Genomic DNA, 25,986 nt, shown 5'->3' on the forward strand with positions numbered 1-25,986 from the left:
CTTTGCAAATAAGTGAGTATGGATAGGTTCTGTGCAATATGTCAAGAGCCGAGTCAAACAAGTTTTAAGCAAACAAATGTTGCAAAAAAAGAAATGTGAGTTCCGTCAATTGGTTTGGAGCGAATACATTCTGCTCCAGTGTAGTTTTCATCAGAAGTGCTATGTGCTGCACATAGCTGTAATCTGCCAGCAAACAGAGAGTAGAAGTTGCTAACTGAAAACAAAACAAGTTGCCTTGGACATCTAACCACCTACGAGAGAAAAATGGAGAGAGGTCTTCAGGAATTTGGTTCAATTAGGCAAGAAATGTTCTTTCATGTCAGCTAGACTTGGCCAGGTTTTATGCTGTCTGGAGACAAAGACTCATTAGTATATCTGGAGAGATGCCGAGCTGCAACGGCTGATGTGAGTTAAATGTTCGCCATGTCGGAACTTATTCTGCAAAGGTGTTTCCATATTAATTAATTAACGTATGAACTCTTTTTCAACAAAGGCAAAAAAAGCCTTGAGCTAGCATAAAAACGATTTAGTGCAATTGAGGAAGTTTTATCAAATTTGCGCAAAAAATAAAAACCCGCATAAAAACACGTGAATGGTTGGATGCGTTCTTCATTGCTCTGTCTTAGTTTTACATTCTTTTGCTCTCATCAAACAAACAGCGTGGTTGTTTTCTCGATTTTCAGACAAAGATTAGTATGCTGCTGAAGTCCTTTCCTGCACTTCTGAGAGTCTTAATGACCACCAAACTTCTGCCAATCAATTATGTCAACCTTGAACCCCTTTTAGCACAAATTAATCAATACAATGTGCTGACTCAGACTATATACCTCGCTGATGGACTGTTCCTTACATCATCACAACAAAATAAAACTCTTATAATAACACAGCGTGCATAATGGATTGCGCTTGCTCTGAGCTGATTGAGCCCTTTCGTATCATGAATGAGGTGAAGTTCATTTAAAACGCCTCAACTTAATCCTGCTTAACTCTGGGTAATATGGTAATCAGAATTGGAGCGGGGGAACGAGAAGTTTGTGCTGACACATACTTGGCTGATAGAAGGTATTAACATAAAAAGGAAAACGCACATCATGGCACAGCATAATTCAGCTCAGTGGGGAGCAGGGACTTGATAAAGTGCCGAGGTCCTTCCCATAGGGACACCTTGGGAAATGGTGGCAGTGTGTGCGTCTGAAAGCGACGCAGTGAGCGTTAAGGGAGGGCAAGTGCAAAAGCAGTGTCCCCACTTCATCTCAAAAAGCAACAGCCCCCCCCCCCCCACACACACACACACACACACCCCCGATAAGGCTAGCAGCAGATATATTCTCCTATGCCTTCATGAGAAGTGACTGCACTATAAAAATGGCCCGCCTGTCCACAGAGCATTCTGAGAGACCCAGATAATACGCAGCACTACAGGGAGCTGGAAGCAAACAGCCATTTTTACTATAGATTATAGTATGATTGTAATGCAGTAGCAGGGGAATAAACTGACCCGGATAGGTCAAAAGAGATAGAACTCTCTTTTTTGTTTTCACAGTGATGGTTGGACTTTATTTAGTTTTCTTCACACACTTGCTGTGAGCTCAAATACCCAGCAGCAGAAAACTGGAGCGTAGAGCGCAGGAAACTGGATCTCGAGCCCCCAAAGTGCGTCTCGTTTTACTATTACCATTTATCAAGCCTGACATTTCTGCTGCCCATTTGAACTTTTAACGCGTCTGGCACACACAGATCTGCAGCCCTCAACTTCTCTCATTTTGGATTTCAAGTTCATCCTCAAATATGCCTGCGTCTCTGCCAGATTTGTTATCTGGCATAATATACTAGAATTCATTATCAGAGAAGTTTTTTTATTTGGAAGGAAGTTTTTCAAGTGTTCTCATCATGACTGTATCATACTCGATGTCTTCCCTTGCAGGAAGAGGGCAGCAGTGCTCCAGTAGATATCTTCAGTCATCACTTCTTGATGCACAGATTCCACTCTGGTACATTACACCCTTGATTGAAATGTTTTGACCTCGCTATTTTGCAGAGGTCAGGCAGTCTGCGAGCAGGGCTGCGGTTGCAGGCCGGTAAGAGATGAAAGACCAGAGCAAATCATCAGATGGACAGATTTGATTCTGTAGCGTGTGGGAGCATCTAAAGTAGGTTATCACTGCCAGAGAAAGTGACAGCCCTGTTATGAGTCAAGGCTGATGATAAATGAAATCAAGAGTAGAGTCCTGCTGAGACTTGTAACCCAGAGATGATTGAAAGCTGTTCAGTGTCTGTGACTGCCATGCATCAGCTGACAAAACAACAAACATATCTGTCTATCATTTTAGCTAAAAGCTCACACTGGATTTTCCCATTTTATAAACAAGGACAGAGTGATGTGCTGCACAAAGAACAGGAGCAAAGGACTTGAGAGATGCTTGAGAAGATAGACAACAGATGAGTCTACAAACACAATTCTCAAGATTTAAGTACTCAAATGAATTGTGGGGTTCTTAAGAGCTACTGCATAGAATATAACCATATAATACAATATTTTCTCTGTCTACCATCAGATTTGTAGCTCCTCATTTAGGGTTAGGATTACAGAATAATTTGAAAAACAAGGCTAAAGGCGGAGGCAATTTAGAGTTTGATCCAAATCCCATCATGGACAGACAATACAACAGTAGCAGGGAGGGGAATAGGTAGTAATGTTTTTTCCTCATGGACTTCTGGCCAGCTGTTCTTAGATCATGATGTATCGGTCTCTACTGAGGCTAATAGGGTGTCTAAGTGCCATGGGGACTCTCAAATGGTGGTGAAGTGAGAGATACTGCGAAGCAATGATTCATTTATGTTTCGGAGGTTGAGTTATGTTTAATCAGTGGAGAGGGTCCACATTTTCACATGGATATTAAGACTGACAGAGGATGGATATGTGCAAGGTTAGGTAAGTTAAGCCTCTCTTGTCAGAGAAGAGAGCTCTGCGGCCCAGTATGTCTCCTCACCAGCTTGTGCCAAGCAATTTGTTTGGATTCTGAAGTGTTTACTCCTCCAGTTTGGTTTGTTTAGGCAGGTGAGTGCGATGCTTTTCAAACTTGGCATTAGATGAATGGAGAAAAAAAAAAGTGTGCCTCTATCCTATTCCAAGAGAGCTGCTGTGTGATTTGTTTGGGGTAACATTACCCACCAAGAGAACATAAAAAAATGGAAGTTGCCAAGCTGAACAGTTCTGGGCCAAGAGGCAGGGATTTGTGGCTATTAATAAAACATTAGAATACTGTATTTGGGGTCCGTTTTGACACTAACTTACCTCCCAACATGAACAAATTAACAACAAAAGATATTACAAATGTAACGGAGGATTAAGGAAAACAATTGAAGTCAAATAGAGTGAGGTTTTGAGGGGTATTTGTATATAAAACATGAACCGTAACAGTTTGTTTGTAAAAAATAATGTTAAAGGAGGAGATTAAAGAACATTTTATTTAAGAGGGACCAAAGCTGATGAAGAAAAAAAATCAGTAAAGTTATGTAGAAATGATCAAAGTACAGGAATTGTGTATTATTCTGAAATAATTAGAGCTGTTGATACACATCCATCAATCAAAACATGTGTCCCTGTCTCCTCACTCCTCATATCTTTTAAGTAGTATGATCAGAGCAAAGGTTTTTTCTAACATTCAAGGCTTAGCCTGGACCGCTGGTCAGGTCTGGGGGGTCCCTGGGGGGGAAGAACCTTATTTATATTGAACGTATGGGCCATTTTGCATGACTTCTTCTACTTTTGGTTCTTTAACTTTTATATTTTTAGGCTAATACTTGCACCTTTACTTGAAAAATATTTTGAATGCAGGACTTTTACTTGTTATGTTTTAACACTATGGCATTACTACGAGTTTGCCAGATAGAGCTCTTACTAGTTACAACTGAATCTGCTGAAAAAAAAAAAAACGTCATTTCAGCTGGCAAAATCAATATTTGCTGAACAAAATGAGACAACTGCTGTTGTCTGCTTCTGTGTGCCTCTGTCTGGAACAATGAACTAATTGTTTTAAAAGTGAATTTCCAGTCGTAAATCTAACACAGTCACTGTTGTGAGGATCGGAAGGTTAACTGTAGCTAACACACTTTCAGGGTGTCCACTGATAACCTGTGTTGATTAGGTTAAACTGATAATAGGGAAAAGAGCACAGGAGAAAGACCTTTGCAATCAGGTAAATAAGATGCAACGGGACACAGTGCATTAGATTTGGTTCTCCGGGAGAGGGTGATGAAATTAACTAGCCAAGCAAAGATAAATTATATTATTATGGTGCATTAACGGGATCATCTCAGGAGAAATTACAAGACTACTTTTCCACTGATGCAGAGGGAGAAAGGGGACCCTGAACAGGCACATAGCCAGAATCCTCCAGAGGACAAAACAACTGAGATAGATGGCGGGTGGAAACAACAGATAATGCAAAAATATTTCAGCAACCATAAATCTTTCTTTTCAAGCAGTAGTGTGATAGGCCTATTCCTTTAGAGACCATATCTTTGATAACACTTGTGACACTCCTCTAATATTTCTCTCCCAATCTTCTGAGAACTTTTACTGCTGTAGTTTGGGTGGGAGTGAAGTTGCAGATCATGATGCTCTGAGTGTGCAATTTTCTTATCATGAGCTTTTTTTGTCCCCATTCAAGCCCCTCCCTTTTCTAAACTGACTCAGGTGGTTGGTTTGCTGCAAAGGATAGATTCTCTTGGGTTATTAACTGATAAGTGATACAATGGAGAAACTGGGTTGTTGTTGTTGTTGCCTTTGAATGTCATTACACCTCAATCCTCTTCAGCTGTTTTTCCAGACACATGCATGACACTTGAACGGATCAGTTTCCTTTGAACATCTGTGTCTGGTTGCACGATTTGTGATTTTGCAGAAAAACAGTACGGTGCTGCAAAGCTGATTTCCATTTCAGTGGAATTACTTGTGGTATGAGACGAGGGTTAGTGAGATTTTCCGTAGATAAATTAAATGCGGGAAGACACCCGATATATTATTTTTCTCTTCTCGGAGGAATATTACAGAATCCACTGCTCCTTCACACAGCTATGTTCAACTAATAATGGAATAACAGCCTAGTGAGTGATTAAGTGGGTGCTTAGTCATTATCTAACTACACAGATGATGTCATCAAATTAACGTTGGGATGTGACAATGGGACCACTGTGAGGGCAGATTTCACAAAGGGATCAAAGGGACAGATCTTAGCAACTGAATAAAATGACACAGAGCACGTCTGGCACAGAGACTAAAGTGATAAAGCTGCTTCCTCATTTAGGAGACGAGGCGAAAATGACTCCAGGCCATTTAAAAAAAAAAAAGGCTGCTCATTGAAAGTCATGTTATGCTCAAGCAGAAACAGTTGCACTTGCATAGGGACATGTATCCAATATCTATTTTCATTTAGAAAGCAATGCTATTCATTAATTGCTCTTAATTGTGCTCTCAACACTAAACAGCCTCTTACACCTGTCATGGTTATGCCCAAGTAAATTCAATGTAAATCCAATTATTTTGCCTCATTATTTTATTTATGCCAAAATAAATAATAATAATACATCAAGTTTGTTCCTTGCTTCCAGGCAAGTCAGGTCAAGTTAATTCAAGGATATTTCTGCAACCTATCATCACACGCATGCCTCCAGTAGGACTTTAGCTGTAACTAATTATCGTTAATCACAAATCACAATGTTTCAATACAGAATCCCCCAAAACAAACCATGAGGGGAGTACATAATAAGCTCTATCACACAAACTTTTACAGACTGTTGTAATGCATATTCAGTAAAAAGCTTTTGTTTGTTTTGAAGGCTTTCTTTAAAGACTTTGTTGTTTTCAGTAATCTGACATGCACAGTAATGGAGATACAGTTTCCTATCCCGGAAACATTACAGAATGAATTGACAGTAATGACGGAGCTTCAGAGCACAAGTGGTGCCAAGGCATTGGGGATCAGTCTTACAGTTAATATGGTTGTTTGTGATAAAGTAGACTAAAGTGCTAAATGCTTGTGTTCAGTGGTTTGTTTCACTGGTTGTAAAGACTTCATGTATTTTAGCTCATACTCTTTGTCCCCTTGAATCAATGTGTTAGTTATATTTTATCCAACTTACCAACCCATCGCCTATTGGTCTGTCGATGATTTAACCCCTTTGGGTAACAGCCAATATTTTTGTAGGTTCTGGTGTAGCCAGCAGATATCTAGGCCAATACTTCATCTTCCGTGTGACGGTTATTGTTTACAGTCTGATTAGCAACTTGAGACGCAAGAATGGAATTGAAGGTGAGAGATAACGTCTTATCTGATTGTTAATACATAAACAGTTGGAAAGAAAATAATAATTAAAGGTTAAATCCTCGACAGATGGTAGCTGATGGGTTCTGAGGTTGCCTTTTGGCCAAAGCATTCATCCACAGACTGTTTACCTGCATGCAACCAAAGCCAGGTAACAATATACAAACTTCCGATACCAAAACATTGTGCAGACATGTATTTATAGAAATTATATTTGATCTACTAGTGACTGCCAAGTGTTTCTTGTTCTGTTTTCATGGTTATGTGATCTTGAAGCGTCCTACAGCAGTACAGAATAAAGCACTTAGAATTTGTCCAAATGTTTTGTCATGTCACCATCATATATGAAACTCTATACATGTCTATTTGTGACATTGATGTAGGGAGTGGGTGTGTAAATGTGTGTGAAGATTTACCTTTTTTCGTCTCTGTACCATTCAAACTCTGGTGTAGGCACAGCGGTGGCGTCACACTGCAGTGTCCCCATGCGGCCCACCGGAGTCTCTGAGCTCTGGGTTTTCTTTATTGTCGGAGGGTCTGCAGAGTGACACAACATTGAGATAAGTGATATGACTATACCAACTGATGTAACCAAGTATTATGCTTGTCCTTAATACAATCACGTCATGTGGCACTTGAAAATGAATTAATTTCAAGTACGTCTGAATAGGGTCATTGGTAGAAGCCTTGGACAGAAAGAAGCCCTTTCATACGATGACAAATGATCTGCACTCACTGAAAATAGCAAACAAACAAACCAACACATATGTCGGAATTTAAAGTTTCTTCTATGTGCCACATTTTGTAGTTTAAAATGAAATTCTGTTTCGAGGCCTTCAAGCCCCAAGAATCGATGTAAGATACATGCCTCGACTTAGAAAAGTATCCAGTGCTTTAACTTCAAATTCAACGAGTTTATTCAAATTCATCACACACAAAAAGCAATTTCTACAAACGATACAACAGCCAGAAATATGTCAGATGTGAATTAATGCCCATTTTCCATTTTAGGAGTAAACACAGAGAAATGTTTAATACAGACATCTTTATCATTTCATTCAGGCACTTAGACATAGCTCAAGGAAAAATTCAGCAACCAGCTCCATGATTTATTCGGATCAAAGAGGATTCTATAAGTACTCTGGGTGGGAGTTGTTTTTGTGATGTCTCACGAGCTGTTCATCAATCTAACACATGCATTATGCTCATCAGATCTAACATAGACACCTGAAAAGATGTGATTAGGTGATGTTGTTTTCAATCTTTTAAATGACAATGGAACATGAGAATAACCGTGGAAAGGCCATTTTACAATCAAATCAATCTTTCTCTTTCCACATGGATTCATCTTGAGAAGACTGAAGAGTGCTCCAAAACTTTCAAGATTGAGCCATCATTCTCTGACACACTTCATTCTCCAGATCTCTACATTTAATTTCAATCTTGACTTTTTTTCATCTGTTGAGTGTATCGTCTTGTGAAATTTCTGACATGAAATGTGATTAGCATATTGATCACTGTTGAGTGTGGAATATAGCAAACACTGCGGTGTCATGGTTACTTACAGCTGACAACCACATTGACATATTTTACATCAGGCGTGGCGACATCGTTGCTGGCCTTGCATTCATAACGACCCGCTTGGTTTCGCATTATGCCTATGATGTCCAGGTACTCTTCTCCTTCCAACGGCTCTGCTGCAGCGAGATAGAAAGAGAGGTGAAGGAGGGATTGAGGGAAGCAACATGGAGAGAAACAAAGAGGGAGAGACAAAAGGAAGAAAGAAGAAAGAAAAAAAGGTTAATATTCGAACTGATCAACAGTAACACCATTTCCTATTTTGAACACTTAACCCCCGTCCACTGATTCTAAACCAATATAATCTATGAAAAATGTCTTGCTGCAGTCTCACAAGTCTCACATGCTACATGACACGCACACTTTGCTCTATGGCACACCCACGTCACTACACAACAAACCTCCTCTATGAACATTGTTTGAACCCACACCTATTTTTCTTACCCTAACCAAGTAGTTTTTTTTAACCTAACCACATGGTTTTGGTGCCCAATGCTGTGTCGTGTAGTAGACTGTGCACCTGCAGATAGACTTGCAATCTCCTGGCCATCAGTTTAAATGGAAGATGAACTGACAAACAAAAAGATTTCCGTTGGATAGTTATACTGAACAACAACCAAAATGCAGGTAAAGAACTTTTAAACTTTTAAAGGGATAATTGAACATTTGGAAAAAGACGCTTAATCGTTTTCTTGTTGAGTGTAAAGACGAGAAGATTGACACCACTCTCATATCTTTCCAGTAGTTAAGCTACAGCAAGCAGCCAGTTAGCTTATCCAATCATAAGGGCTGGAAATAGGGGGAAACAGCTGGCTTTTCTTTATCCAGGGGTTAAAAAAACATCTACCTACAATGAAAGTAAGTCACATATTTTAAATTTCAATCCCTACACTGTGTACATGTATGCACTTTGTTTGAACGTACTGCAATTTCATTTTACTGGAAGCAGGTGTAGTATCTATACATTTTGCATGTTTCATGTTTTATCGTCTGTTTTATGCTACTACTACATTTCATTTTAACTTTATTGTTTATACTTAAATTGACAAATAAGAATCTACTGCTGTGATTTTGCCATCCACATCAGCTTGGCATGGCCACCAGATACTGTTCGACCATTCAACAAGTAAGTAGAGCTTGACACTCCAAATGCCACTTTTTGTAATTAATTATATGTTCATGGGAACATTATCTAGTGTGCAAATTCTATTTCGTTAGTTGTTTTACAGAATCTTCTGTCCAGCACCTAGTATTTATTGTCTGCCTTCTGCTGTAACCTTTTTGCTTAAAGCATACTGGCCCCTTTAAGTCCATTGAGACTTGCTTTTGAAAAGTGTTAAATAAATAAGCAGTAATTTGAACAACATCACACATCCACACTCATATTCCACAAAAGAGTTTATTCACATTCACAGTCGGGACACTCAGCCTGAATGACTTCGAGTGACTCTTAAACTAAAAGCATTTAATATTTAACAACTTGTTAAGCTGACTTTTTATTAGCTGTTTGTATGAAAGCTTCTAAATAACAGAGGAATAATATCTGCAAATGTCAGGGGAAACATCTGAACTGAGTTGAAAAAAAACCACAGAGACTACCAGCCAGATATCTGACTAATTGTTTAATGAGCAATCCAGCTAATTATCCATGTAAAGAACACAGCATCTCAGCGTCTCATTAGGAAAAATCTGCTATGTCTTATTAAAGATCTATTGGTGGGACAGGAGGGGGAAACGGTGAACTCTTGGATGTGCTGCTATCATCTTTTGAAAACATCTAAATATAGCAATGGTGTGAAGAACCTGAGATATGATTACTTGTAATATGACAATTCATTTGTTGGTTGGATGTGTGACATTGCGATTAATTCAAAAGAGGGGTGGTAATTAATGCTGCATATGTTTGCAAACAATACTAAGGTGTACAGGTTGTTCATATGACTTGAACATCCCTTCTACAGACATTTCAACCTGATTTCAAATGAAATTACTGGGCATTGCACAAACTTAAGAAGGAATCATCTGGTTGTATTCAGTATGCCAACACTGAAAATCTCAAAAAGATATAATTATCTACCCTGAATGAGGGAGGGAGTCTCCTAGGACCAAGCAAATGTAATAACTTCAATAACATCGAGTGATTCTTCCCTTAATCTCCGAAAATAAGGAATGATGGAATCTTGGTCGGTGAAAATAAATTGCACAGAGGAATTCTCTGGGGACCTCGAGGATATTCAGCCTCTCCTTTTGTCTCTCCCTCTCTCTGTCATTGTTATATTCTGTGTGAATGGTTTGCATCAGTTTTGCTTCATGTGTGTTTGTGTGGCCTGTCCTCTTTCCAGGTAACATTGAGGAGTGAAGGTCGTGTGACTCAGGCTCTAGCTGTTTGGCAACAAATGGGAGCTGCTTGACATCCTACCAAATCTGTCTTGAACATATATGTTCACATACTATTTACACTTTTGTCATATGGATTGGTCTATATTGTAATTGTATTATGTTGATCTATTCTGTACACGTGCAATCTACTGCGTGTCTGTCCGTCCTGGGATAGGGATCCGTCATCAGTTGCTGATCCTGAGGTTTCTTCCATTTTTTCTCCCAGTAAAGGGGAGTTTTTATTTTAACCAAAGTGAGGGCCAGGAAGGATAGAGCCTGTTGCTGAACATATTGCAAATCCCCCTGAGGCAAATTTATGATTTGTGATATCGGGCTAGATAAATAAAATTGCGGTGACCGGAAAATTCACTATTTGTAACAAGCCTGTGAATGTTCTCAATTGTCCAGGTCATTGTTATCCCTAAAAGCAATTTCAGTCAAAAGCAACTGGGCTTGGTTATTTGTCTACTATTTGTAACAACAGTAAATATCATTAGTCTCGATTGTCAGCAAGTTCATGCTCATGTTACAAGCGAGGGACTGCAGACTCAGTGAGACTGTAATGTTGCAACCTGGGAAATGAACCGGCAATATCAGGGACCTTATGGTCGATTAGTCGAAAAACAGCTGTTCTGCTTTGGTGAACACACATGATGCCAAAAATCTCACTAAAACTAACAAAATTGACTTTTACACATGCCTTAAGTTCAAACTCCATATATCCCCCCAAAAAAGGAATCAGTCTAGCATCGGTGTTTGAAAAAGACTAACAAAATGATCCATATCAAGTGCATGATGGATATGGAGGTCAGCTCATACAATATTATTGCACATTGATTGAAAGATAAGTGGGATCATGATCAAAGTCTAAACCAGATATTCAGCTCTCCCTGGATGAACTGCCAGAGTAACATGATTGGAGAGGTATGATTGAAAATCTGTTGCCATGGAAATTCTATTGAAGCTCAATCTCTTCTTCACTGCTTTGGTTTGGTGCTGAATACATATAGATAGAGAGAGAAACAGGTGACTGCAAAGATCAAAGACGAGAGAAAATAATTCAAATTAGAGATGAGAGGAAGCTGTTCAACTATTTTCTTTTAAGTGCAGCAATTAACTGTCGGTAATCTCACCTGGTGTGTACAGAGAGCAACTCAATCATGAAAGATGAATGGAACGTGATGTATTGTCTGAAGAAACAATTAATTACAATACAACATTTCATGCATCTTTGTCCATGCCCACAGGAGAACACAGCTTCTTGCACATGAAGTGTGTGCTTCGCGTTATCTGTTTAATGAAGCGTAATGAAGATAGATTGGTTAATCTTGTCTAGAGGGAATTTGATTAGTGTGTGCGTACAGTAAATGTGGGCTGTCTACGCAAGTGTACCCACGCCTGTGTGTGGAGGCGTAATGTCTCTATGGTGAGTGTGACTTATGCATGCATGAACCGGGATGAAGACACATTTCCTTTACGGTTTCCAGGGGGCACTGAAAGGGGTGACTGATTCCAAATGTGCACATTGGAAAAGCCTCATGAATCCTGGCATTACAGTTTATTATATCATCACATTTCTATGCTAATCTGGATACAGGAGGAAGAGTAGGCGACAGAGAGGAAAAGAGTAGATTAAGTAAGTGAAGAACAAGAGGGGGTATCTGTCATTAAAAAAAAAAAATGTTTACAGATATTTATCAGCATGCATTGCTAACATACTTTTATTTAACAGGCATACAGCTTGCCATCTTAATTCAGCATGCTAGCATGCTCAGATTTCCTAATAAGCACTAAACAGAAAGTTTAATGTTTATAATTTTGAATGCATTTCGCAATAAACTTATAGTTTTGGGCTTATTCAAACTTTGACCTGATAATGGTGCTAGATGAAAAGTCAGGGGAATCGCCAACATTATCAGATAATTAGAGGTTATTAGACGATTCATCCTCTGGTTACTGTGGATATCTATGTCAAATTTCATGACAAGGAAAATGGACGCATAATCAGTTGAGCTACCGGAACACCCTCAAGATAGTTTACAAAAAAAATATTTTCACGTAGCGCCGTCATTACTTCACATACCCCTGGAGGTACCCCAGTTTGCTAGCTAGCTCGTCCGGCCGAGCTTCCGTGAGCTGCTGTAGCTAGCCATCTCAGCCTTGCCTCTGCCCTCCAAGCTGCAGCTAGCTAGCAACCGGTTGCTCGATGGTGGGTGGCGCTGTGACAAAACAACTAGGCTCCTGAAATAGCAGTCTTGGGGAGTGCAGCTATACCCTATACTGCTGTTGCGGTGAGGCAATGGACATGACATTACGTGTTTCGCATTGTGTGCAACGAGATTAAATTGAATGTACATTGACTTTGTATGTAATCTTGTCACATACATCGCAACCATAGCATCCGGTCTGAATGCACCTTTATGAGTAAATGTATCCACAACAAATGTGATGATAGATAGATAGATAGATAGATAGATAGATAGATAGATAGATAGATAGATAGATAGATAGATAGATAGATAGATAGATAGATAGATAGATAGATAGATAGATAGATAGATAGATAGATAGATAGATAGATAGATAGATAGATATTTTTTGTCTATGAAATTGGCAGTTCTGGCAACAGCCAACACCTATAACTAGGGTTGCCAACTGTCCCTTGAAAAACGGCATCGTCCCGTATTCAGAAACAAAAGTTCGCATCCCGTATTGAGCTGAAAAGGGACGCACTTTGTCCCGTATTACCGTGAGAATCAAAAATAGTGTGTAAAATGTCAATAGATTGAATGAATAAATGGCGCCTTATAAGAAAATGTAGGGTAAACTTATTCTCAGCCTCCAATGAGCTGTAGTAGTATGAGTATGATGAACCAGAAACCCGCTCATTTCATTGGTCAAGGTACTGTTGCTTGCAAAGAAGATAACGGAAGACAACAAAGCAGCATGGATGACAGTGACGCAGACAGTACTTTACAGGTCTCGGGCGGTACATCTTCTAGCAGCAATGCAACTACTCCTCCGAGGAAAAAAACAGAAAAGAATGCAAAAATACAGAGGAATGGTTAGAAGGAAAAACATGGGTGGAAAAAGTGCACGATAACATCTGTGAAGCGCACTGCGCTGTGTGCAGACTTTTTCCATAGCCCATGGTGGACTAACAGACCTAAAGTGACAGGCTTCCAGTGGTGGGCAGTGGGCACACAACAAACATAATGGACACCAAAACTAGGGGAACCCGAGACCAATTTATTGTCCAAAGGGCAACACCAGAGGCAGGTATGGTATGTTAAGAATGATTTTAACACTCTGGTTAAGGTTAATATAGGAAAGTACAATGAATGTCTGAATTGTATGGAAAAAATATATAACAATTTTATTTTCTGTGTAATAAGAAAGTACAATTGCTAGATGAGTACATTAAGTAGATAAAAAATACATCAAACTAATACATAGATAATACAATTATTAATAATAATTAATTAAAGGAGAGTTCATTTTCACTGTAAATTATGAAATGTCTTGCTCAGAGTTTTACTCTGTGGCTCTGAAAAACAAACAGCTTGTGGCTGCAGCAAGAGTTCAGAAGAAGTACAGACGGAAAAAAACAAACAGACTGACTACAACTGTAGGCTACAGTCATGGCCTTTGAGGCACAAGTGTTTTTTGATGTTGTTTTACTCAGACTTTACATTTGCCCTTTTCTTGTTGCATTAATTGTGAACTATGTTCTGCTTTGTGTTGTTTTATATTAATTTATACAGTTTCAAGTTAAACAGGAAAAATATTTATTTTATACTGTTAATTTTTGTTATTTTGTATTAAAAAAAGCTGATAATTATTAGTATTATATTTATTATGTGTTTATATCACTTAAATATGCATCTAATTCAAAAAAGGGCTAAAAAGATTATCCACACCAGGAAAAATGTAGGCCGGCCCTGCCAATAAGGTGTCCCTTATTTTTTTTTCAGGGAGTTGGCAACCCTACCTATAACACACGTGTGCTGCATCATGAACCTGTAAATCTGTGGAGGCAGATCCCTGCCAAACAGCAGTAGGACATTTGTTGTACGTATTTTGATTATACTTCCATGCTGCAAATGTTTTTCTCAGACTTTTCTTCTGGTATACTTGGAGTGTGGGGCATTCAAGTGTCAGTAGCCTTGAGCTACTCTAACAATAGAATTCACAATGAGGAACATAGCAGGAATATGTGGAAAAATGCATGGCCTGAGAGAATAGCATTGAGTGGAATTGAATCTTGTGGTCAAAGATGTTTTGGACCATTGAATTTTGGAATTTTGGCAGATAAAGCATGCCCTTGTCAAAAACCATAAGCATATATCTCCATAAAACAGTAATGCTCCACTGTGTGTCATTATTGGGATGCAGCTATCATTATGCAATGGAAATGCTTAGTGTCATCATTTCATCCAATTTTGTGCTTGTGATATTTTTTTCAAGAGGTATTCCATTTTAAGGACTGCATATTTAATTTGAGAGTGAAGCTATTCCATCATTATCCGAGACAACTGCAAACCCATCCTGCAAAAATCCATGTAGTATAACACATTCTCACATCTCAAATCATCATATTAGACACAGACTTTCACCCTATATGATGACTTTTCAGCTCTTTATAGTATGACATCTCACTGCGCTGCATTCAAGCACGGCCAAAGTGTAAAAACTACATTGTGTAGAAAAAGGAAAATCAATGTGTATCCATGATCCCGAAGTTAAAATGATCCAGTGAATGAACTTGGTAAAGTTAAGAAAGCCTACACTGCCCTGTCACTTGGCAAAACTCAATACCCACACAATACTGTAAAGGGTACCTTGACTTTGAGGGCGCCTGACCAAGCTGCCGTATCTGACGAGTTGGGAGTGAGATCAAGATTTTTATACCATATGCTTATACTGTAGCTGAGCAGTGACAGCACATCAGTTATGTTGTTTATCATTTTCTCTCAAGTAAAACTGCTATGTAAAGCCATCTTTCACCTCTTATTGGACACTAATTTTCCAAGCAGCCTGGTACTAGCCATGCTACAAAAAAAAGTGAAAAAGAAGAGAAAAGTGCATATAATTGTAGTCTTTTTCAAAACATTATACCGTTTGAAAGCCCTGCAGTCTTTGGGATATGCAACAGCAGGCTTTTGTAAGCGAGTTGGGAAGAGTTGAGGGGACTGGAAGAAGTACACTTCCACAAATGCCTGCTGGATACTGATTTGCATTACACTGGCAATTTTACGTTTGTGTGAATAACTACAAGTTTTCCATGTCAATTAAAAATGCATCTTAGGAGTGAGGGACAGTGGAATGGGAGCACCCCATGTAGGTTCATGCATGCACATACCCCCCCCCCCCCAAGGAACACAGGTCTAGAGAGGAGAGAAAGATAGCGACAGAGAAGGCAGAGGGGTGAGGGATGCTATTCACAAACCAGCAACTTCAGCTGGCAACTGGATGGCGCTCATTTGCATATCCTCATGCATCATTCATCAGCATCACTTTACCACAGTGCAAAACATTACATTTATTTTGCAAATGCTAATTTATGTTAAGCAGCTGATTTGAGGAACTTCAGAGTCGAGTAGCATTAAAGACCCTGCAACATTTATTTTCTTTTGACTACATGAGTATGACAGTATGTGCACAGGTGTGTGTATAAGTGCACACACCTGCCACACCCCTCTGGACCTTCAGCTCCGTGTGTGAGCATGTGTGTATTTGTGCTTGGACAGTTGGTTCTGGCTTTATCTAACACAGCCACATGGCAGCTATCTTCCTGTCAGGACTTGGTGTGATTTAAATGATTGGTCAACACATGATTACAGAGTAACGATCCCCATCGTCACATTCCTCCCGGTAGAGATAATGGAAATGTGACTGAGCTCAGTAAACTCAATGAATCATAAGCTCTTTTATCACTATTGACAGTGTGTTGCCGAAACCAAACATGCGGTTGCAATGTAAATGTCTATCTACAGGGCTCAATACCACTATCGGGGCGGCAGTAGCTCAGTCCATAGGTGACTTGGCTGGGAACCGGAGGGTCGCCGGTTTGAGTCCCTTTGTGGACCATGAATGGAGCGTGGACTGGTGGATGGAGAGGTGCCAGTTCATCTCCTGGGCACTGCTGGGGTGCTGTTGAGCAAGGCACCGAACCTCCAACTGCTCGGGGCGTTGTTAACTGGCAGCCCCCTCGCTCTCACATATCTCTATTACTTGCATGTATAGAGGTTTGTGCATGTGTGTGTATTTCGAGCCTGTGTGTGTGTAACATGAAAAATAATAATAGAGTGAAAAAAAAATCGAATTTCCCTGTTGTGGGACTAATAAAGGTATTCTTCTTCTTAAAGGGATATTGCACTTAGACTTCAAAAGTGTTTGATATCACCGGGTCAGGCTTTTGAATTGAAATAATAAATATAACTGCACAACAATGAAACTTCCCTTGTAAAAGGGCTTTGTTATATTGCCTGAATTCTAACATCATATTAAACTTTGGCAGAAATTCTGTATATCTGAGAGGAAATCCTACATGAATGATATCTTCGCAGCAGTCTGAGGACAAAAGGAGACCTTCCACTTCTACTCACAAGCCGTTTTCTGCCAGTGTTGCCGGTGGTGCAGAAATAACACAGGTGTTGGTGCCAAAAACAAGACGGCTGTTTATTTGCCGCTTCTTGAGCCGAACAAATGATACGCACAGCGGCGCGATGCAGCTGTCTGTTTTTCTCAATGCTGTCATTCCTCTCTCTATCTCATTTCCCACTCTACCCTTCTTCTTCTTCTTCTTCTTCTTTTTCTTCTTCAACTCCACATAGCCTTTGTTGTTTTTGAGATAGCTTCGGTGTGGTTTTTCTCGGTGTGGCCGCACATTGTATGGTGTTGTATACCGTTGTTTGTCCTATTCAAGTCTGACACTTTGAAAGGCGATTCATTGTTGATAAAACAGAATGGGGTTTAGTGATTGAATTCCCATGAAGTGTAGTTTGGTTGTCTGCTTTCTCTTACACTTGTCTGATAAATGGATCTAGCCCATTGTTGTGGGAAGACTTCTCATTATGGTCTGGACAAATACAATGGGCTTGTGTTTGCCACAGGAGAAGAGGCTTTGTGTTAAGCATGGATAGCAAGGTCAAGCATAGAGTTTCACTGCGTACCCTTCTTTCTTTTCTCTGTCATGGACATACCAACACATGCTCTGGGGACAATTCCGCTGTACAGGTCCAGAATTGTGTCTTACTCTCCTGTGTGTGCATGCAAAGACGATGTACACACACGACATAATGGCATTATACACTCCCGTAAAGTTCATGTCAGACACCGACGAGATAAACTCATAACTACACTGCATCTCTGCACGAAAGGCTCGAGGTTTGACTTTGGGGATAAATGTCGCAACCATGCACATCCAGATAAAAGTACAATGATGTGCGTCAGTGTATGTGCGCATGTAATTGAATAGTTGTGTAGGCTCTGCCCTTGTCACATGCACTCATCACTCCATGACTCTATCAATTTTATTTAGTTACTGAACATAGCAGCTCATGCATAGTTGGCTGTAAATCAATTGTCTCCTGCAAAAAGATATCTCCATTATACTGTACATATACTGTAACTGACAGAAGACACGTGGAACTGTTTTACAATATCTTATTGTTACTAAGATTTACCAGTTCAGTCCCCTTATTATGAGATATTTGGGACACTCTTGGAAAGCATTAATTATGAGAACATGTGTCGTCTCGCAGGTCTCTGATGACGTGGTGGTGCCTGCTGCCATGGTCCTGCATGACACTTCCTGCTACTATTATAATCTATACCCTTAGCTGTGCTTGTGTCTACTATTTTGCTGTATTAACCGCCATACATATAAGTCATATTCACTTTACTATAGATGTTATTATAGTTACTGGAAGTGTGTCTGTCTCTGTCTTTGTGTCTGTCTTTGTCTCTCTCTTTCCATCTGCCCGTCTTTTCTCTCTCCTTTTCTTCCTCCCCAACCGGTGCAGACAGATGTCCGTCCTCCATAGAGCTGGGTCTGTCTGATGTTCCTGCCTGTAATAGGGAAGGTTTTCGTTGCCACCGTACTCCGTAAATCATAAATAAGTCATAGAGTGTGATCTACACCTAGTCTGTAAAGTGTCCTGAGATAACTTTTGTTATGATTTTTGAAATTGACTTGAATTAAATGTAATTGAATGTGAAAGATGCTGAAATATATTGAAAAAATTAGTTGCAATGCTGTGACAATAAAGTGAATCTTACTCTCAGCAGACACTCATAATACTGCAAGAATAAAGTCATTAGTTTATAAAGAATGGTATGACAGTTAGGTCATAGTTTAAGACAGTAATATTAAGACAAAACGTTTCTTGCTTACCTATAGAAAGAAGAATACACATATATTTCAGGGGACAGGTGCGTAGGAGAGGGACACGTAGGTCAGAAGTTTCCAACAAATTCCCATGCACTCTGTCTGTCTAATGGCAAAAAATACATTTATGTGTTCAGTGCTAGACCTAGTGCTAGAAGTGTGCAGGAGTTTGGTTGCTTACTTATATACCGGCAATGTTGTATTAGAATATTATAGGATAAATAAAAATATTTTCTTGTCATATTAAGACTTGATAAAAGGTATAAGTTGTAATTTAATAAACATATTTTATTGGAAATATGACACATTTGTCTTTTTACAAAAATGTTCTTGCAATATTGTGACTTTTCATTCTCAGAACACTGCCTCCTAAATGACATTTATTCTTAGATACTCTTTTGTACAACATAAGTAAGACAGATACCTATTAACACAATGTCCTAATTAGGGAATTAGAGTTAACGGAAATTAAAGGAAAAGCCAACAGTGTTTTAAGCTAACTTTAATGGCAATTAGCAACAATGTTAATTTCTTTCTATTTGCAAGTTTCAGTCTCTTTTTCTGTGTTATGTATAGGCTTGGCTAGGGGATATTACCTTTTAACACCTACAGGCTACAGTGTCAATGTTGTGAACAGTAGTTATCACTATACAGACTCAAACCATGTTTTTACAACAAGCCTTGTACCTGAATCTGAAGGCTGATGTGTACACTATAACACATCATCATCATACACTGTCATCCATAAAGTTAGAATAAAATATGTTTTACCTCTTCTAATGAAATAATTGTGAAAATTTGATTTATTCTTGATAAATAAAGTGTATACATTCTCAAAACTTTATTAATTCATTCATTCATCTTCAACTGCTTGTCCCTGTCGGGGTTGCGGGGGAGCTGGAGCCGATCCCAGCTGACATCGGGCGTGAGGCGGGGTACAAACTGGACAGGATGCCAGTCTATCGCAGGGCACATAGAGACGAACAGAGACAGACAACCATTCACACCTACGGGCAGTTTTAGAGTCATCAATTAACCTAACACATGAATGTCTTTGGACTGTGGGAGGAAACCGGAGAACCCGGGGAAAACCCACACAGACACGGGGAGAACATGCAATCTTCACACAGAAAGGCCCCAGCCGGGATTCGAACCAGGAACCCTCTTGTTGTGAGGCGACAGTGCAGACCACTCAAAATTTTATCTTTTTGGGCAACAGTGTATGATACAAAAGCTCTTATTCTGTGAATGAAGCATTAGTAAGATGGAGGCATAGGCACCATTCCCTATCAAATACTCTCCCATTGGTGATCACTCAGGCTGAGTTCGGGTGAGAGTATAGCATGGTATTCACCATGTGTGGAAGCCTTTGTTACATCTCTCCACTCATTTCTATGGGTTTTTCCTGTCACCTGTCTGTACTTGAGAGCTGTCCAGTATGACCACATGATTTCACCACTATCAACTAAGAAGGCCTTGCACAAGGGCATGTGAAGAGAAGTTAAAATAGAGAGAAGACCACGTGTCTCCCTTCAACTCCCCTGCTCCTTTCTCCTTGCCTTGTGCATGGACTCAAACCAGAAACCTTTAAATCACTTCTCCTTCGAGCTTCTGCCCTGAAGGTCTCTGTGACTTGAGGCTCTGGGAAAAAAAAGTGCTTATGGACAGGGGGAAAGAAAGTGCTGACTTTCTGTACAGTTGTGACTTTAAACAAGTGTGAGCTACAGTGTTCAGCCAGCACAGCAGTGACTACATCTAATGAGGATGGGTTGACACAGGGCAAGCTGTGCCCATGATGTTCTGTGCACAGTGTGACAGTAGACTGATTTCAGACCAGCTGCTGATGATGCTGATTGTAAACAAACAAGAGAACAGTGGCAGTCAGCAGATCTGAGGCCTGCTGAGAGACGGATGAGTAGCTGTCTTCTCTGGCTTTCCAAAGGGCTGGTATTCAAGTGACTGTGTACACACACACACACACACACACACACACACACACACACACACACACACACACACACACACACACACACACACACACACACACACACACACACACACACACACACACACACACACACACACACACACACACACACACACACACACACACACACACACACACAGCTGGAGACATGGAGCAGGAAGGTTGACCTGGGTTGCTCTGACAAGAATCTGTCACCACCTTAGATGTCAATCCCACAATCACCAGGCTTGTCAGCTACTCTCTGTCACAGACAAGCAAAGCACAAAGTGATGTGTGCGAATGTGTATGTGTGTGTGTCCCCTGCCTAATCTTCTCACCCGCTCTTACTGCACAGGAGTTACACTACTGAGGCTCCTATGTATCTGCACTCTCGCTTGCTCCACTCCCTCCTAAGAGTCAGAGATATGTGCGCGTACATGTGCGTGTTGTGTTGTGCTCTCTAGCTCCATGCCTCTCCCCAGACAGTGAGATGAGGTGCAGAAAGGACAATTGAAGTGACTGTCATACTCTGCCGAAGTAAGAGATGGGAGGATGATGGAAAGAGGAGACAATGAAAGTGAAAATGAGGGAGAGGAAGACAGAGAGTGACAGCAGAAGATGGATAGACAAAGAATCGCAGAGAGGAATGGGGAAGAGAGCTTTCCAAACAAGGTGACGGTCCTGGCGAGATTTTTTACTGAACCCGGTCTTGGAGCATGGCCGACACAAAGCCGAAGCTGGTGTAGGAGGGATGTCAAGGGCACTCAGCATCAAATGTCTGACAGTCTTTCCTGCCAAGTACTGTTATAAAAGGGTTATGACTTCAATATTGAGTTGGATCATATAGTGAAGGAGCATGGGCCGCGGTCCAAATCAATTCATTTGGACAGATGTCTTTGTTGCAATGAAACTGTTGTGGTAGATTCATAGCCTACTATTTACAGTTAACTGATGCTATTATCCAGAAGACCTTAAGGGGTCAGCGTGTTGCTCAAGGACACTGTGACAATAAACATGGCTGCTGATGGACAGGTAATTAGTGTTGAGGAAGTTAAAGCATTGATATCTTGGTTACAGGACACTTTGCAGTCATTTGTCCGTTCAGCTGCCAGTGTGTAGCATCGTAAAAACATCAAGGCGCTTTAAGAATTTAAATCACCAGCGTCTCACTACTTTCACTGCAAGCTCCTCCAGACGTCCAGATGTGTTTCTTTGCTTGAGTGGATCTGAGGTTCACTGTGTCGCCCTACCTGCAGTGCTAAATGACTGACAAACTCAATTACACCAGAGAGGTGAGAGGATCTCGAATGCATAATTGAACATTAATTAACTACTGGAGTTACTATAACTAATGATAAGAATGATTGAACATCCAATGAAACTGGCCATTTGCATACTAAAACACTGTTCTGCCCTTTCGCTCTCGGTCTCCTGCACATCTCCCTTGTCTTTTAACTTCTTTCTTTTCCTCTCTCCATCCCTCTTTCCCTGAGGGTAGCACCAGTCCCTCCTCTTTCCAGCTGTGTCATGGAATACCATAGGCAGCTAGAGGGCATGTATTTTTTTATACTTGTCTGAACGCTATTTTGGTGGTCTGGGAAGCATGCGGTGAATTATTCCTTTCTTGACCAGCGGCTCCATTTCCCCCCTCATCATGCACAACGGGGTGCTGCCATTCTCCTGGCTTCCCACCAACTAGGAGCTAGAGTCTACCACATTTAGCAACTATTCTGGGGGAGTTAACAAAAAATCAGCCGGGGACTCCAGCTGGGAGTCAGCCAGCTCAAGAGCTCAACACCAACACGCTTATAGATCTCTGATACTGGAGGCTTTGCAAACATGTACCACATATGCATATTCATGTTTACATCTTTTTTTTTCCCCACTCTTCTTTTTCATCTATTTTCCTTCTTCCCATCCTGCTGAAGATCCCTTCACTCCTGCTCTCCTCGTCCCGACATGCTGTATTGATCATTCGCCTCAAAATTCGGAGCAATGAGCTACACAGTCAATATTCACAGCAGTGCCCGCGCAGAAGCTGAACAAAAAGTGTTTTTGATTAAAAAAAAGTACAAGAAACTACAAGAGATCATGCTGCCTAAAGCATTGCCCACTGTCTAACATAAGTAAAACAGATGACATGTGGCATCTACGGACAATGTTATACACTGTATCTGCCTCACATCTTCAAACACTCCCTTGCTGCCTTCGATGACTGTGGTCAAAGGATCCTATTTACAGCCAGAGACATGATGGATGAGTTTTTGTTCCTTTGTCCTGGTTTCCATGACTAAATGAATGGAGCTAATAGTATTAGGGAATAGTAATAGTATTTGCATCAACTGGTTTGTATGATATCATATGACAAGTTACATATTACAGTGCCAGTCAAAAAGTTTGGACATGCTTTCTCCATCACTTGAATGGGGAAGCGTTTGTATTGTATGATGATATGACAAAATATGACGGTACACCATTGGACCTAACTTCAGACAGGGGCCCGCAGTTCACATCTGGGCTGTGGAGCGCAGTATGAACTTTGAGGTGGACATGGGAGGGCATAAGGAGCAGGCTTCAGTGGGCCGTCTGAAGCCTGCTCATGTGGCCCCAGATGGACCAGTGGAGCTGGCTCAGCCCTGATGACGTGGTCGGCTGCCTGGATCCTGCCTGTTATCGGGTTTGGAAATGTAAGCCAAAAAACAAATAAAACCCATTGGCTGAACTGGTGCATGTTACACTTTAATGAGCACCTTGTTTGCTCTGTTCAAAGAAGTCCACGTCCTTACTCGTGTCTCTTACCTCATTGTCATATTTTATCCCGCTCAAAGGGTTGTAATATTTACCAAACCACATTATTCTACATTTCATCTGATGGCTCTCTGCAGCCTCGACACAGCAGGTCCAAAAATCCCTGCATCAGACCTGCTCAAGCAATGTATTGCGAAAACCTTGGATAATGTCATTCACTTCAGTCCCACAATCCCTTAATTACAAATGTAGCTCAGTGGTGCGCAAGCCTGCCTGACCTCTTGTCTCAATGACACTAACAGCATCTTTGACAGTGTCTAATTATGCTTACATACACATATCCCCAGCACTGAAAATTCTCTTTCTGTTTATCTCTCTCAATTCATCCAGCTTGCCATTTTAACATTGAGAAATCTAACACGTCAGTTATAATCTAATTAGCCTCGTGATAACTGAGCGGTGGAGGCAACAATAGAAGACAAATAACATTCCACAGAGCTGAGAAGAAGCAGTTTTGAGTTTGGATTGCTCCGTAGAAACAGATGACAGCTATAATCAATGTGGACACCCTGATAAATCCTGCTATTAACTATCTCATAAACAAATCCTTCGATGGAATACCAATTTAGACAGTTGGCTGAAAACATTTAACTCCTGCATTGGAGTCATCATTTGTCACCCAGGCTATATAGCTGTATGGGATTACTTTAGGTTTTTACTCACGAACCCTTGAGGAAAGGAAGTTTTGCAGAGTTTGATGACTCTCTGGGTTGTTATTGTGAGTTTATAAGTTTGGTTAGTAAGTAAGTAAGTTCTAGAGTTTTGTTAGTTTGATTTAAAGCAAACTTTTTTAAGCCTCTCATTTGGTATAAATTGCTTTTTGAGTTTTGTAATATTGGATGTATAATAAAACCATGGCAGTACCTGTTGGGTTTAATAAAGTTGGTAGCTGCTGGAGTTAGACTCATGTATATGCATTGCAGTGATGTTTCTATGTTGAAAACAGTCTGCAGGCTTGTTAACACTGTGGTAACATACACTTTCAGATGTACTTGATGATCGTTTTCATTATCGTTTACGTATATGATTTATAAAATGTCAGAAAGTAGACAGTAATATATTAAAAGACAAAGGAAGCCAAAACATATTTGAGAAGCTGTGAGCAGATAATTTGGGCATTTTTCCCTGAAAACTACTCTAAATAATTAATAAATGACCAATACCAACTAATCGTTCAAGCCCTTTGTTTGAGAAACTGTATATTAACAATGTAAAAATTAAAAAGACATACTTTAATTAAGCCATATTCAGTCTATTTTGTCTCTCACATTCACAATACCTAATGTTTGCATGTAGACCCAATGCACGACTTAGAGAGACAAGTAGTGTAATTATCATTAGTCATTTGTTTAAACTTCACAGAAACTTAAGGAAATGCACTGAATTACAGTAAATGCTTATTTGTACGAGACAATTCTACGAGAACGTAGAATTGACTCTGCCTCTCAGTAAAAGACAAGTCTTGACTTGGACTGACATTTTGTGATGGAAAAACAACTGTGGTTAATTGAGAGTTGTCAAACAGTGAGACCACAGGTTGCCACCCATTAGCTCTTTTCACACAAGCACTGTAAACATCAACTTATCTAGATATTAACGCCTATCTAGGATGCAAATGCCCGAATCATTAGGACTGGACTTCAAACAAGTTTTCCCTGTCAGCTCTCTAGTGCAAGTATCGTGTAATCTCAGAGTGATCTCATGTGTGAATAGAGTCACTTATTGCTCTGTGTATTCACAGCGAGTGAATGGGCATGTTGATGATGTTTCTATCTTACTGGGACACAAGAAGAAAACAATCCTCAGACGGTGAAGAAGAGGGGTGACTCACACAAAGATGGCATAGAAAATGTCTAACTGGAGAGACGACAAGATTCAGGAACTTCTATCTGTGAGGGGCAGACTCCCAAGTGGTAAGACAAATACAAGGAACGGCAAGAGACTTGGGGATTTTACGAACTGGCTCTGTCTCCACCACGTAATGTCCTCCCTCCTGCGCCACCCCTCACCTACACCAAACAGAGTATTTCCAGTAAGTGAGAACTCATTTGACACAGAGAATCTCCTGCTGCGCGCTGCATATGTGAAACAGAAACTATTATTATCTGACTCAGCAGTTCCCCCACATGCTCTCGACTTGGGTTAGACTTACGGATTCTGGGGTGAAAGACATAGGCAAAACAACAAAAATAACAACAGTGCCAGTGTTGTGGGACCCCCTTCTCCGGAGCCACATGTGCCTCGGTAGGCTTACAGAAACTGATTTTTTTCCTCCTGTCCCACTGTTTCAGAAAAGAACACAGACTTTTCAAAGGTGGTCTGCCTGCTACTTTCTCAGCAAAACATAGAGAGAATAATGGAAAGAAAAGCTACCATATGGAAGGAATTGGATATAACCTGCAGAGGTGGAGTCAGTAATTGAACAATCTACTATTCTATGTCTTTTTTCCATTCCCTCTATATCCACGTCTCCATCCTTATTCTTGGAACAAAAGCTGTTGAAACCTACAAAGGAGCTTTACCTAGAGTGAGCCATC

General features: G+C 40.3%; 1 protein-coding gene across 2 annotated transcripts in view; it reads right to left on the bottom strand.

Annotated features, from left to right (window-relative positions):
- lsamp (limbic system associated membrane protein) overlaps window positions 1-25,986 on the bottom strand; it is a 193,609-nt gene that overhangs the window by 9,378 nt on the left and 158,245 nt on the right. For both annotated transcript variants that reach the window (XM_083913421.1, XM_083913420.1), the window contains exons 5-6: window positions 7,892-8,023; window positions 6,743-6,863 (exon numbers count right to left, since the gene is read on the bottom strand). In XM_083913421.1, coding sequence (XP_083769547.1) covers window positions 6,743-6,863; window positions 7,892-8,023 — 253 coding nt within the window. The remainder of the gene's footprint in view (window positions 1-6,742; window positions 6,864-7,891; window positions 8,024-25,986) is intronic.

This window comes from Echiichthys vipera (assembly GCF_963691815.1).
Source record: "Echiichthys vipera genome assembly, chromosome: 5".
In the NCBI taxonomy this organism is placed as follows: domain Eukaryota; kingdom Metazoa; phylum Chordata; class Actinopteri; order Perciformes; family Trachinidae; genus Echiichthys; species Echiichthys vipera.